The 15316-nt window shown below is 46.2% G+C and overlaps 1 protein-coding gene across 1 annotated transcript in view; it reads right to left on the reverse strand.

The window, feature by feature from the left end:
- Positions 1–14966, reverse strand: part of LOC146185179 (uncharacterized) — a 279635-nt gene extending 264669 nt beyond the window's left edge. Inside the window, exon 1 of the mRNA XM_084606157.1 lies at positions 14772–14966. Coding sequence (XP_084462283.1) covers positions 14772–14826 — 55 coding nt within the window. The 5' untranslated portion in view covers positions 14827–14966. The remainder of the gene's footprint in view (positions 1–14771) is intronic.
- Between the last annotated feature and the right edge of the window lie 350 nt (positions 14967–15316).

Here is a 15316-nt window from a genome sequence, read left to right on the forward strand (position 1 = left end):
CCTTCGAAGACTTGAAGTTTCGAACAACTAATGGCCTGCAAAGGCCGGGCTGGCAGAAAAAAGCAGAAAAAAAAGGGCCACATAATGGGCTTTTGCCGCACAAGGCGGACTTATTGTTGTCCGATGGCGGAACTGATCACTGCCAGATCGGAGCAACTATTTGAGACCTATGACTCTTTTCCCAAACATTTCACCCCAAAGAGCACCAGGGCGAGGGAAAGCTTGTACCCCTTGAAAAGCCGGTGGGTACCCGGCGGCACCAAGGATCGAACCTGCTGCCTCCCGAACACGAGGCGGATGCTCTACCACAAGGCCACGCTTCGGTAAAAATAAATATCAAGAAATGTAAAACAAAGAAAGTGAGGAGTATGTGGGCTAGAGAATTGGTTGCACGAGTTACTGTGTTATACCACACTGACGCTGGTTCAAATCTAGATTGGAAGATAGCTTTTTTCTTTTTGTTTTTTCGTGTATAAAAGGCACTCGGGACAGAAATTAGCTTGGGTTTAGAGTTTTGTTTTGGCGTAAAATACGCTTTAGTTCTAGAGCTGCGTTCAAGTCGAGTTGCCGAGGATGGGAGCTAAATTATTCCTCGCTAAAAACAAAGGTCAACACGAAAAAAAAAGAAAAACGCAAGAGCACCGTCGCCGATGGCTTTGGTTTCGGTGCGCGTATCATTCGCGACGTTCTACGTCAATGTAGCTCCTAGCAATTGCTTCGATGTACGAAAACTTTGGCCCACCGTCTCCTCGGGTATTCGAAATGGGATCTAGATAACGATGATGAGGCATACGAATTGAAAGACTTGAAGTTCTCTGCAAGCTGCCTTTCGTCGCGTAGAGGACACCGGGTCTTCCAGTTTGTGGTAGTAAAGTGTAGGTTTCGTAACTTACAGAGAGTGACAGAGAACAACATGTAATCATTTGTTCCAACAGGAAGTCTACCATTCTTCGGCCATCTACTCAGGTACGTGCTGAGTTGGGAACAGTATTTAGAAAATGTGACGATTTGGTGCTTTCGTGAAAAGAGGCATCTCGCCCAATAAGGAAGCTTTCAGAAACGCTTTTTAAAGAAATCGAATATTAGCGGGCTCTTGTGAGAACGCTTAGATACTATCCATTAGAACCCCGCCACCTTGTTCCTTTGACAATGGGGGCAAAATTGTGCCTGGCATAGAAATGTATTTACTCCTGAGCGCGTGGGCTTAGGCGCTTCATGGTACAGCGTCTTCACGGTACGGTGTCCTTGAAAGAGGCCGATGGTAATACGTTTATAGCTCGCAGTTCATTCTGCGGTTGACTGCACGCTTGCAAGGTAATGGACGCTGTCTTGACCCAAGCATCTTGTCATGGAAAAGCTGCATGTGACTGCAAGGAAGCTGTAACACATAGAGTGAGGGACGCTAGAAAAATACTTTTTGACTATATAGCCACGGGTAATTTTTTTTTTCTCTGGAGGAATTCTGAATAACGTTTGGCAATTTTTGATCAAGTACTTCTCTGGACCCCAGCACCGGTGACACCTCCAGCGCTATGCACTTGCTAGCTAATGTCGTCCTCCTTGCGCACTCGCTGAAATCTGACATGTGTCTACTTCCTTGCAGCTTTCAACGGGAATGTGTCACGTGCTCGTCGCCTCCGACAGAGCTGCCCAAATGATCCAGCCGTTTCTCCTGCAGCGCTATACTTACATTACTCAAAATTACGTCCTCAGTTTCTTGAGCTGCATCGTCAGGAACTTAGTTGGAGGTACAAAGTCGGAAACTTTCGGTGCTATCGCAGCATACCACTGAAAATATACGTAGCGATGGGAAACACAAATCGAAAGCAATCAAATTTAGAGGGCTGACGTTGGAACGTGCGGACTCCCTACGATTCATCCCCTCGTATTCGCGCCTATTTTCTCACTAGCCATGATCGTGACCCACTGCAGTCACTGACGCAGGTACTTAAGACACGGTTAGCACAACGGTGGAACCAAACATAGAAGTATTCCTCCGTTTAAGAGATGAACAGCTATAACCTTTAATAAAAGTGACGTAATCAGAAGTTTAATTTTCTGTTGCTTTCATCATTTCACAGTGGTTGAAGAATGAAAGGCATGAGATTTTCTGCCCAACTCTGTCTTCTCCGCTTCCGACTCTCGCTGGTCATTCATTCATTCATTCATTCATTCATTCATTCGCAACTCTCTCGCTGGTACTCTACTCATACCGTTTTGATACAAGTGACTGCTAATAGATGCTACAGTCATACTAAATTTACAGCCGTCCCCAAATGTAACCGATAGTTATTTATGTCATGAAACCTTCTGCATGAGCTGGCAATGTATAACTGTATAATGCCTACTAAAACCAATTTTTTTACTCGTCATTAAATTCAAACTAAACTTTTCTCTCTTTCCCCTTTCAGTATCTATTATTAGATCACCATCAGGAATATATTAGGAGCAACCATATTTACTACAGAAAATCTCAATTTTTGAATTGCTTTGACTGCCACAAGAAAATATTGATTATCGAGAAGCGAATAATTCGCATGGCTCTTTATTATGATTCTTAAAATGCACCGTATGCGCTGAATAAGAAAGTAGCCAAATTTTCCAGGAAACGCGGCGCTACTTCTGTGGACTAGATCTCCAAACCAAATCACGGGTTTCGAAAGCTCTAGGTAGACTAAAGGATAGGAATGAATGAATTTACTCACTGACATGGCTACGCCTGCATCCGCAGAACCTGATAGCCGTTTAACGTGCCAGCGGTAAACGCAACGTTCCCAAGAAAATCCGGCACCGGCGTTGTGAGCGAGAAATCAGGAGCATGGCGCTGAGAGGTGTAGTAGGTAGGTGGCATGCACCTGTACTGACTGGTAGTTGTGCTGCGTGACGAATGAGATCACGTGAAATCGATGAGTTGACAGGCGCTGCCGACTCTGGCTTGGCCTCTAATGTAGGAGGGTGAGACCGGAATCCAGCCTTACACAACACTCCGACCACGACTTAAGCACGCTGCCCCTTAGTCGACGCCGCGGCTACTACATACGTTCATACTGCTTGGTTAATGCGGTGATTCGTATACGTCGAACATTCCTATAATCAATAGGCTATATATAAGCATTTAGGCTAATGAAAATATGTGGGATAATTTAGGAACAAATAAAAGATTACTGATTAACGAGTAGCAAATTGAATGGACGTGAATGATATGCCGCAAGGGGAGCCGGAAGACTAGGACGTCTACACAGTCACGTAATATGCCCATAATTGCGGAGCTTAATTCTCCCCTACTTTCCTAAAAAAGAAAAAAAAAGAAATAGTCCTTCTTTAGATGCAGGTAGATGGAACTCCAACTGGCAAGTAACAGCATGTAATAAAAGCATTTCTAATTGCTTTTCGTCGCGTCATCTGCCCTTTAAGCGAATGCCAACATTCAGGATTCTCAACTACCGCGGTCAATTTCTGGGCTACCGCTCTATTACTATATATGCAACAACTAGCCCCGCAGTCGTTATTCAGAAGGTAATAAGTCAGGCCGTGACAGCCATTTCGCTGATGTGTGTATTGATGAGCTAAAAATACCAGTTTGAATGCGCCCTTCAGAGGCGCACAGTGTGCGATTGCTTCTTCTTTCAACCATATAGTTTTCAAACTTTTCATATGTTTTCCTCACAGCACATCCTGGAGGATCATTACAAGATGCTAAGCTACCTGTTCAAAATTTTTCTCTTCTACTGGCGCGTGAAGAACTGATAAGTTATATTTCGTGACTTGATCTTCCTGTGAAATATATTTAAAAGACAAAAATGGCTGGGCATAAGGGTTATCAAAGAAAGTTTATTTGTTCCGCTTTGTGCCCCCGTGGTACTGAGGTCGGGTCTTGGAGCGACCGTAATTCACCGGGCTGCTGAAAAAAAAAAATTAAATCACACGTCTAACTTTGTGCCGCTGCCTGATTCCAACGAATAACAGCGAGGATCAGTGAAGCTGAGCTAATCTCATAATGTAACTTCAATAGAAAGACTCTATGTATAAGATAACAAATAAATTCTGTCCTGTCACGAAGACAGGCGTGCACCCCGCCCTCCTCCATTGGTGTGAAATTTTTTCCCCGCTTGCTACCGAATTTCACCAAATACCCTACGCCTCCAGTCATCAGCAGCTGCAGTGCAACGGAGCACTGAGCAGTAAGACCTTAGTCACATATAGGACAGTGCGTGTAATCAGGACGAATCTCACAATTGAGTCCCGCAACGAGCACTATGAAAACATAATCGACTTGCCTGAAAGGAGTTGTTTCATAACCTATCAGTATTAAAAGTTATGTCATTAAGCTGTTTAAAATTATAGGGTCTAGCAATATAATGTTGCTAAAGAGGAACTAGTATTCTACTAATAAGTCTTACCAGAAAGGCGAGAATATAGCAATAAATTCTTAGTGACAAAGACGCGAGAGGCAGCAGTGGCCGTTTTTTTTTTTTTTTTTTTTTTTACTTTGAGTGGGTTGAAGGCAGCCATTCTAATCACGTAGGTATGACAAAAATCATCAAATGAAGGAACAGCCGGTATCTGCATACATCGACACGTTTCTTCGATAAATGGTTGAAGTGTCGTACGAAGGAGCCGAAATCATCTTTCTGATCGGAAACTTGAAAGGTCTGAGGTGGGAGAAGCCGCTTAACAGGTTTGGGGGAATTGTCGCAAAGGTATTATGACCAACACAAATAATTATTGCTATGAATCGCAGAAATAAATGATCCAAGAATCATGAATATCATCTTCCGGAATTGCGGCAACAGGACACAATGAAGGAGGAATGTCGAAAAATAATTAAAAAAGAATTATACTTTCCAGTCTACTTAGGACAGGTAGTAACCGAAGATCCGGACCATGAAAAGGAAATAACAAGAATAAGATTGGGATGGAGCGCATTTGGCAAGCACTCGCAGATTATGTCTGGCAGCTTACCGGTATCGCTAAAGAGGAAAGTATATAACAGTTGCATCTTACCTGTACTCACCTATGGCGCTGAAACGTGGAGGTTAAGCAAGAGAGTTCTACTTAGTTGAGGACAACTCAGAGGGCTATGGAACGAAAAATGGTAGGGGTAACAATAAGAGATAGGAAGCGTGCAGAGTGGGTCAGAGAAATAGCTCAAGTTACCGATATTCTAGTAGAAATTAAGAAGAAGAAATTGACATGGGCAGGACATGTAGTGCGAAGAAAGGATAACCGATGGTCGCTGAGGGTAACAAACTGGATTCCAAGGGAAGGAAAGCGTAGCAGGGGGCGGCAGAAAGTTAGGTGGGCGGATGAGGTTAAGAAGTTCGCAGGGGTTAAGTGGATGCAGCTAGCACAGAACCGGGTTAAGTGGAGAAATATGGGAGAGGCCTTCGCCCTGCAGTGGGTATAGTCAGAATGATGATGATGATGATGATGATGATGATGATGATGATGATGATGATGATGATGATGATGATGATACTTTCCAGTGCACACCGATCCAATTTTCGCGCTACATAAACGCGCGTGGCAAAAGAATTCACAGCGACGGCAGAGTTTGGATGCCTGGCACTAACGCAAGTTTCAAAAAGGGGCCGAATAAGTGCCAGCATCGCACATATAACCCAATCAACGTAAAGCGAAAAAATACAGGGGTTAGTGCCTGAAAGCAGTAAAATATAAATTACGCATGGACATAAAACAAAAGCACGTGTAAGCTGGTCTGGACAAAAGTTATCTATAATTCGGTAAGATAGCAAATGCCGGAAAGTAATCGTTGTAATTAATTTATTAGACAAAATAATTGTGAATAGCAGACAGAGTTCTGAAAAAGAAAAATTCCGGGGCTAAAGAGAATGTAAGGAAACCCACACCGGCAGCACAAAAGAGAACAACCTTAAGAAGCAGCAGACTGTTAACAGAAGATAAACATCTTATACGATGTAGCCTTGACACATCGCAGGCCAAATGACTCATAACTTCGCCGGCACCGGAACAGTGGAAATATAAACCCACTATATGAATCATATATAAAACTAAAAGATAGAGTTGGTCAGAGGTTTGAAAAATTGAGACCCAGGTTTTGATTCTTACCGGCCGGGTCGGGAATAGCCACGGTAGATAAATATCGAGTGCTGACCGATCGTTGAAACAAAACAAATAAAAATGAGCTAAACCAAAGGAATAAATAAAGACGTAGACGATTAGCAATACAATAGCAGAGAAGGGACTGACAAATGGGATTAGGTCGCCACATGGATCGCATAAGGGACATATGGACACTATCGCGGTATGTAGGGTTAGCCGGAATACCAGTACTAATGAGGGTATGGACGTTCGGTCTGCTGCAGTAGTGCCGCAGGGTCACACTGTTGCAACAGTGTGACTAGCCTGTCCATCATGCGGTATCTGTTCTGCGTGCTCAAAGGGAGCGTAAACAGGAGAACCAACATTCGATCTTGTTGCAGTGCCTTCACGTCTGAGATGAACCCGTTAATTGATATCCTATCGTGCTGAATGTAACCTGCCGCGAAATAGATGTGCTAGGAGCAAAGGTTTTTATATATGCAACAGGAGTCTTGCGTTAATGGAAATTTATGCGCTTGGCCATTGATGCAAAGAACGAAGTTCACCGAATATATTGCACAAGTTGGCTGCTCTGTGTGAAAGCGCGTTAACTTACTTTCTAGTAGAAACACCTATTAGTTCACTCTAGACGCATGGCAAATAGTACTCATAGCGGGGGTACCTGTGTCTGAACCTGACTTAAAATTACTTCGCAACAACACGACATTTCGTCAGCTACCGAAGGTACATCAATGAGCCAAGTCATAGATAAGCTCTAGCGTCACCCCCGAGCTTAACAAGGTATAGGTACATTAACCCCTCTCTCAGCAGCGAACGTCACGACTGCCGGAGCTGCGTGCATCGATAGGAGTAAAGTGGTGAAGGGCGGCTAGTGACTCGACTCCGATCCGTGCTCGCAGTTTCATTTGCTGACTCTTCACGGCGTATCATTCAGTCGAGATCTAGACAGCTAGGCTGTGTTAGCATTATCAAGTTCTCGGTGGTGATTGCTCCAGCCACTTGTTGGCCCCCAGAAAGCTGCATAGGTTTGCGTATGCCTTGCTTATATGCACTGTCCGAAATGGCCCAAACATTATCTTTAGAAATTTAATGGCGTATTTTTCAGAAATAGAGATATATAGAAAGACGCGGCTAGCGGGATAATGTTAAAAAAAAAACCTGACCTTTTTTTACAGGTTAGGTAATTGAAGATACTGGCCATAACATTCAAAAGTTAACGTTTGATATGTTTATTTTTTAATTACAGTGTTGTATGTTCCTCGCGCTTGAGTTAGTAACCTCTACCTTTTATATGGATCAGCTGCAACTGACTGTGTTGCTACACACCCTAGAACTGCAACCTAGCATATTCCAGCGTTATGGTAGCCCTCTTTACTGGGCCTTGATCGCAAGCGACGCCTTTAGTATCACATTTCCAGTTCATTGGATTGGCAGAGGGGGACACATTCCATGGCCTCTAACTTCTCCAGGCGAATTCCATTGAATTGTTGTTTTCTTTAGGGTTTGTGAAGGATATGAACTCCGGTGCGGGACCGGCATGAACTGCGAGCTCACATCACAGCAATTGCACAAGTGCTAAAGATGGCCTGCATGGCGAAACCGGCTAAACTCCAAGCAAAATTTTATGTGTGTGTGAACATTATGCAGGAGACAGCACTTTTCTGTCTCTTTCTAAAATATAATACGTGATCAAATTTCAAAAGGTAACTGCGAACATCATGTATATTAAGTCGGTAAGGTTAGAAGGCCTATCAGGAGACAAATTCGGTTCGGCGTATAAACCCGGGAAGCCACCTGCTATGACGTGAAGCTGCAAAAACGGAAGGAGGTTCCCAGAGCTGTTGAAAATGTGCGCCCATCCCTTGATCGTCTTGATATTAGTACAGATCTCTCGGAAACACAGCAGCGCGAGCTGCGCTCCCCCCTCCTTTAACACAGCGCTTGTTTCGCGACCTCATCGAAAATTCGGCAAACGCCTCTTGTGAAGCACTGCATAATTACTCCCGACGATGCCCGCCCTGTACGCCAGCAGCCCTACCGCATCTCAATGACGGAACGCCAAGCGATTCAAACACAGGTTCAGGAGATGCTTCGTGATGGTGTCATCCAAGCCTCCAACAGTCCGTGGTCGTCCCTGTCGTGCTGGTAAATAAAACGTATGGCATGTCCTTCGCTTCTGTGTTGATTATAGAAAACTGTATGGCATCACTACAAAAGAACTATACTCACTCCCCTGTATCGACGACTCACTCGACGCCCGTTACGTTACATACGTTACGCCCAGTACTTCTTACTCGACTTGAAGAGCGGGTACTGGCAGATTGAGGTCGATGAGCGGGACCGCGAAAAAACGTCATTTGTCACCTCAGATCTGTACGAGTTTGAAGTGCGGCCTTTCGGCCTATGTTCAGCGCCGGCCACTTTCCAGTGCATGATGGGCACGTCCCTCTCTGGCCTCAAACGGCAAATTTGTTTAGTTTACCTCGATGACGTCATCGTGTTCTCTAAAACACCTTCAACGCCTGAGCACAGTGTTAGACACCCTTCGGTCAGCTGACTTAACACTCAATCCAGAGAAATGCCACTTTGGCTACAAAGAGTTGAAGATTCTCGGTCATCTCGTGAGCACCGCTGGCGTGAGGCCAGACGCCGACTAGACTTCTGCTGTCGCCAAAGTTCCCGTTCCTGCAAACAAGAGAAGTTTGAAACGCTTCCAGGGTCTCTGCGCGTACTACCGCCGCTTCATCGCCGATTTTTCCAAGGTTGCCGCACCCCTGACTCGCCTCACGAATGATGATACACAGTTCGTGTGGAATGCTGAGCAACCAGAGGCTTTTGCGGAGTTGCGCAGACGACTGGAAAGAAGCCCTGTTCTAGCGCAATTTCATGAAGACGCTGACATCGAACTCCACACTGACGCCAGCAATATCGGCCTCGGCGCTGTACCTGTTCAACACCAAGCTGGCGTCGAAAAGGTCATCGCGTATGCCAGCCGCACGCTCTTCAGCGCAGAGACAAACTGTTCCACTACGGAAAAGGAATGTCGTGCGGTTGTGTGGGCAACAATTGAAATTTAGGCTTTACCTCTATGGCCGCCAGTTTAAAGTGGTCACCGACCATCATTCTTTGTGCTAGCTGGCTGGCTAACCTCCGCGACCCATCGAGGCGCCTAGCTCGATGGGCCTTCGCCTCCAAGAATTTGAGTACACCATTGTGTATAAATCTGGCCAGAAGCACGAAGATGCTGCCGCGCTGTCGCGCGCACCCGTCGGTTTAGTTGATGAGAGCACGGACGACGAGAGCGGCTTTCATGGACTGGTAAGTGTTTCAGACGTAATGACCCGACACATGGACCTTCGACCAATCATTGATCACCTGGAGGGTCGCGCTGCTGATGTCCCTCGCCAATTTGCTCGGAACCTGTCTGCTTTCTGTCTCCCGAAAGGCGTTATATGCAAGCAAAACCAGTACTGTTGATCGAGCGTACCTCCTCGTAGTGCCGGCCGACCTCCGTGCCGACATCCTTTTTGCTTGCCGTGGTGAGCCCACCTCTGGCCACTTGGGCTTTGCACGCACACTCACCCGAGTTTGTCAAGCCTATTATTGGCCTAAACTTGCTGATTCCGTTCATCGCTACGTCAGAGGCTGTCGTGAGTGCCAATTCGTCGAAATGCGCCGCCTCTGAAGCCAGCGGGTTTGCTCCAACATATTGCGCCTTCCCGGACGCCGTTTGATCAAATCGGCATCGACCTTCTGGGCCCATTTGCACTTACATCGGTCGGTAATAAATGGATTATAGTCGCGACCGACTATCTCACACGGTATGCGGAAACCAGGGCGGTGAACCTTGGCACGTCGTCTGAGATCGCCCAGTTTTTTATGCAGCAATTCGTGTTGTGCCATGGTGCATCGTCCCAAGTGATCACCGATCGAGGCACAGCGTTTACGGCACAACTTATGCACGACGTATTTAAGCTAAGTCATATGAGCCATCGCAAAACCACTGCTGATCATCCACAGACGAAAGGCCTCATGGAGAAACTCAATAAAACGATCGCCGACATGCCTGCAATGTACATTGACTCCCAGCACAAGACCTGGGACGAAATTCTCCCGTACGTCACATATGCCTACAACAGTGCCATCTAAGTGACGGCGCGTTTTACGCCATTTCGCCTGCTCTATGGACGCGACGTTCAGACGATGTTGGATGCCATGCTTCCGTGCTGCACTGATCATCCTCTCACGCCAGACGCTGAACAGTTTGCTCAGCCCGCCTAGGAGGCACGTCAACTTGCCCACATTCACATTCAGCAACAGCAGGGCAAAGATACGCGTCCCTATAACCTCCGTCATCGACATGTCACATACCAAACTGGAGAGCAAGTTTGGGTGTGGACACCGGTGCGCCGGCCCAGCTTGTCTGAAAAACTGATGTCGCGTTACTTTGGACGATACTAAGTTCTGCGCCGTGTCACGGAAGTGACATACGAAGTCCTTCCAGCGGATACTGTGCAGTCCTCGCGTCGGCAACCACGCTCCGAGGTGGTGCACGTTGTCCGCATGAAACCCTATTTCACGCTGTAATGTGCAGTGTACAGTGTGTTGTACAGGGCACCTCCTCCGTTTTCTATTCGATTTCTGCGCTGATCCTTTTGATTTCGCTTGCATCGCCCACCGCTCGCGCCCAGTCTGTGTTTTCTTTTTTTCAGGAGGGGGAGTAATGCCACCTGGTGTTCATGGTGTTCTCAGGCGGCGCCTGAAAGAAGACATTGAAGTGGGTTCGCGCGCTGTCAGCGAAAGCACTGCTTGTTGATAAAGCCTCGCCTTTTTCGTCACGTTTACACCTACTTTCCGTGACAATATAACTTCTCTACTCATTCCAATTTCGTAGTATGCTTCGAATATCAGAAGCTGGCCCCATCAGCAGACACAAACGTGTGCAACCTAACATTGCTCTCCGTGGGCCAAGGATAGTGACGGCTATGTTTGACCTTCAAGGTGCCAGAGGACAAAGTGTGGCTATAAGAAAAAAAAATCTGTCTCCACCGAGAATCGAGCCACTACCCTCCGTTTAAGACCCGAGCACACAAGCCACTACGCCACGCCGAGCTTGTAGGAAAGAAGACCTTAATTCTCTTTGTCCAGAGTAAGAATGATAGCAACGATCGCAATGACGATACAGAGAGTGATAATGACGATAGTAGCGATGACAATGACTGTGCAGTTTATTGCGAATGATGATGATGATGATGACAGTAGCAATGAAAATGGCGGTATAGTTAAAGAAAACACTTCTGTGATGTGGCTCTTGCCATTTCCCCTCTTTAGCAGACTTAAGAGCGGTCCTGCCTCATGGTCTATGCACCCTGTACAGGTGGCTAAGCGACAAGAACAGCTGAAGAGAATACAGATAGCAGATGCAGAAAATAGCGCGAGCTGCTGAACCACCAGAACATAACTGGCTGCGAGGCTAGCTTTTGCTCTACCATTGGTTTAACCGTGATGAAACCTGTTTGATTTTTCTTGAATTATTTTTCTTCGCCGCAAGAAACAAATAATGTCTTTTTTTCTTAAATCTGCGTGCATATTTACTAGTAATTACAAACTTCGGTTACAAAACTTCGGTTACAATTACAAACTTACAAAATTCCCATAAAGAAAGGTGTTAGGCAAGGAGACACAATCGCCCCTGTACTATTCATAGCTTGCTTAGAGGAAGTATTCAGAGACTTGGAATGGGAGCAGTTAGGGATAAGGGTAGATGGAGAATACCTCAGTAATCTGCAATTTGCTGATGACATTGCCTTGCTAAGCAACTCGGCGGATGAACTGCAAATAATGATTGGTGACCTAGACAGGAAAAGTAGAAAGGTAGGCTTGAAAATCAACATGCAGAAGACTAAGGTAATGTTCAACAGCCTCGGGAAGGAACAGCAGTTTACATTAGGTAGCGAAGTACTGGAAGTAGTAGGCGAATATGTCTACTTAGGACAGGTAGTAACCGCAGATCCGGACCATGAAAAGGAAATAACAAGAAGAATAAGATTGGGATGGAGCGCATTTGGCAAGCACTCACAGATTATGACTAGCAGCTTACCGGTATCGCTAAAGAGGAAAGTATATAACAGTTGCATCTTACCTGTACTCACATATGGAGCTGAAACGTGGAGGCTAACTAAGAGAGTTCTACTTAAGTTGAGGACAACCCAGAGGGCTATGGAACGAAAAATGGTAGGGGTAACATTAAGAGATAGGAAGCGTGCAGAGTGGGTCAGAGAAATAACTCAAGTTACCGACAGTCTAGTGGAAATTAAGAAGAAGAAATGGGCATGGGCAGGACATGTAGTGCGAAGAGAGGATAGCCGATGGTCGCTTAGGGTAACAAACTGGATTCCAAGGGAAGGAAAGCGTAGCAGGAGGCGGCAGAAAGTTATGTGGACGGATGAGGTTAAGAAGTTCGCAGGGGTCAAGTGGATGCAGCTAGCACATAACCGGTTTAAGTGGAGATATATGGGAGAGGCCTTCACACTGCAGTGGGTATAGTCAGGCTGATGATGATGATGACAAACTTCGCTAAAAAATGTGATAGCAAGCGAATAACAAGAAAAGCAAACAGGAAAGACGAAACTCTTTATTGAAGTAATGTTATACGCTGAAGGCATGTTGCAAAAACTTACGCTGAGCAAATACCCGAACAATAAAAGCAGGCAAATATGCAAATATTGTTGTTTGTATGTCTTTTCTCTAGACCCATCTTTCAAAAGCCACACGACTAAGAAAAAAAAGGTTCATTATCAAGGCACCTAATCGAGGTGCAAATGAATATACTTCCCATCGTTGTTACAATACTGAAACCTCCGGACGACAACAAGAAAAAAAAATAGAGCAAACATCGCCCATTAAACAGAAGTAGCATAAAAGTGCGCTGGAGCTAAACAATACATTCCGAACTCCAGACCAGTGGAGAAATTTTGTAAGCAGGCATATTGCGATACCTCACAGTCGGCGCAGCGCCATAGGCTCATCTGTTTCGGTTCCATAGAGCGGGACATAAACGTAATTCGCGCATCACGCAGAAGAAAATGGGCGCAACAGCATTGGATGCGATATTGCTGAAAGTCTCTTTACAAGCAAAAGCACTGTATACGTAGAAGTGTGGGATAGAAGACTGTCCAAGTATAGGTTTTGCTGAGATTTACTGCTGTCACCGAGAAACAATTGCGTAAGCGTATAGACTCTGGAGCTTAGCATGGAAACACAAACCTTTGTGGGGAATCCTTTCGCGAGGGCCTCAGCTAACAGCTCACTACTAAGGCGTAAAGCACTGTTAACGCCTATTGCGACATTGGATAAGCTGTGCGACGGCACAAAGGTGTGCTTAGGCCTGCGGCTCCTCTGGCGCGTATCTTTCATCGTGCACTATCAGACAATGCTATTTTCCACAAGTATTTTGGGCACACAATGTGCAAGTTTTGGCAAAAATAGGCAGGTCACCGGGTTTGTTTCTGCACCTTTCTTGGTGGCGCGTTGCGCATTGCCCGAGCTCCAAACAGATTTGAGACTAGGGACTTGAATGGACGTGATAAAAGCGCTCTTATACTGGTTGAAATCAATACCATGGCGATGTATAGTTTCGACAGAGGCTTTATTGTTGAAACTCAGAACCATATTCGGTGATTTCACCACGACAACTGTCAGACACTTGTTCGCAAGCAGCGAAGTTTCTGAAATTCCATTCCCTTTCACAGAAACGGCACATGGCAAACAATCTAACGAATGTCTTGCCGTAACGTACGACATATCGTCGAGGTAAATGCCTACTTCAGAACTGCCATTTAAGTCTACAAAAATATCGCTAAAGTTCAGTTCCACCATTTAGGCAAGAAGTGGTTCGTCGTATGTGTAGGCTTTGTAATCCCCGGTTCACGTAGCAAATAAATGATTGAAACAGGCAAAGAAGGTCGGGGCGGAAGAATGCGAAACATTTTAATGATGAGCAGCATGGCTCCTTCTGTGGCCGTGAGTTTTAACGTTTCATCCTTGTTCCAAATCGAAACACTGAGAATAATTTCAAAAGTTAGGTCTTGGACATGAACAGAATTGTCTACACAAATAACAAAAGATAGATCGTGCCGAAAACGTTCATTCTTTTCTCGGAAGGTTTAGCTCAACGTTTCCAAAGGTACAACACTGATGCTATGGGCTGCCACTTCATGAAGTTACTTTGTCGGCTAGGGAAGTAAGCAGTTATTCTATTCCTAAAAAGTTATCTTCAGTAGAACAGCTCGAAAAGCATGACAAAGCCGGTTCCGCGACCACTGCCACTGACTGCATCTTTCGTTTGGTCATTTTTACTACGTGACGTAGATAAGAGTTGCCGGCGATGTGTCACTGCGTATGACGCGCGCACGTGCTTGAATTCACGCTACCAAATACACAGGCTTCTGAGAACAGAATGCGTTGTGCACTCCGACGGTGGCTTTGTTACTCTGTCAATGGCCTATGACCGAGCTGACCCGTCCAGCGCTTCATTCTAATCAGCGTCACGGCTTACTCAGTGAAAGCACGTCGCATGGCGCTTAACTTGTGTCAGATGAGAGCGCGCTGAACGGGCCTCCGCCGCAAGTTTCCCGCATCTTACACCGCGTCGCCGCTGCATGCTAATCGTTTTTATCGGAGCTCACCTTTGGCGAACAGTGCCAGCGTTGTCACGAGTGCGAAGAACATCCCGGAATCCATCCGCCGAGCCGCCGGCGTAACACAAGCACGTCCACGCACGGGCCCAGCCAACCATTGACTCCGCGCGTGGCTTTAGCCGCGGCCTGCGGCGAGCGGAGCAGGCAGAGGGAGGAGGGGAACGCGAAAAAAAGAATCGTCCCAGCAAGAAATCCTCGATAAAAGTGGAGGGCCCGCGGCAGCGGCGCCGCCTTTAGGCCACGCGGCGAACCGAAACCGGCGGCCTCCCGCAGACACGCCTGCATCCGATGCCGTGAGCAGGCCGACTCGCACGTTTCGGCGGTACGCGCAGACACGGAGAGGACGTTTCACGCAAATACCAGCTGATGCATGCAGGTTCCGCGAAAGGCAGATAGACGGATGGATGGACAGAAGCGATTTGCGATTACCCCGCCTTGTCTTCGTGTAGGTAGGGAGAGCACGGGCTGGGGCCACACATCTCAGACGGCTTCTCCGGAGCTTTTCAGACGCCCCGTGGAGAGGATAGGGGAAA

This window comes from Amblyomma maculatum, chromosome 6, assembly GCF_055883805.1.
Source record: "Amblyomma maculatum isolate TAMU_Amacu chromosome 6, ASM5588380v1, whole genome shotgun sequence".
In the NCBI taxonomy this organism is placed as follows: Eukaryota; Metazoa; Arthropoda; class Arachnida; order Ixodida; family Ixodidae; genus Amblyomma; species Amblyomma maculatum.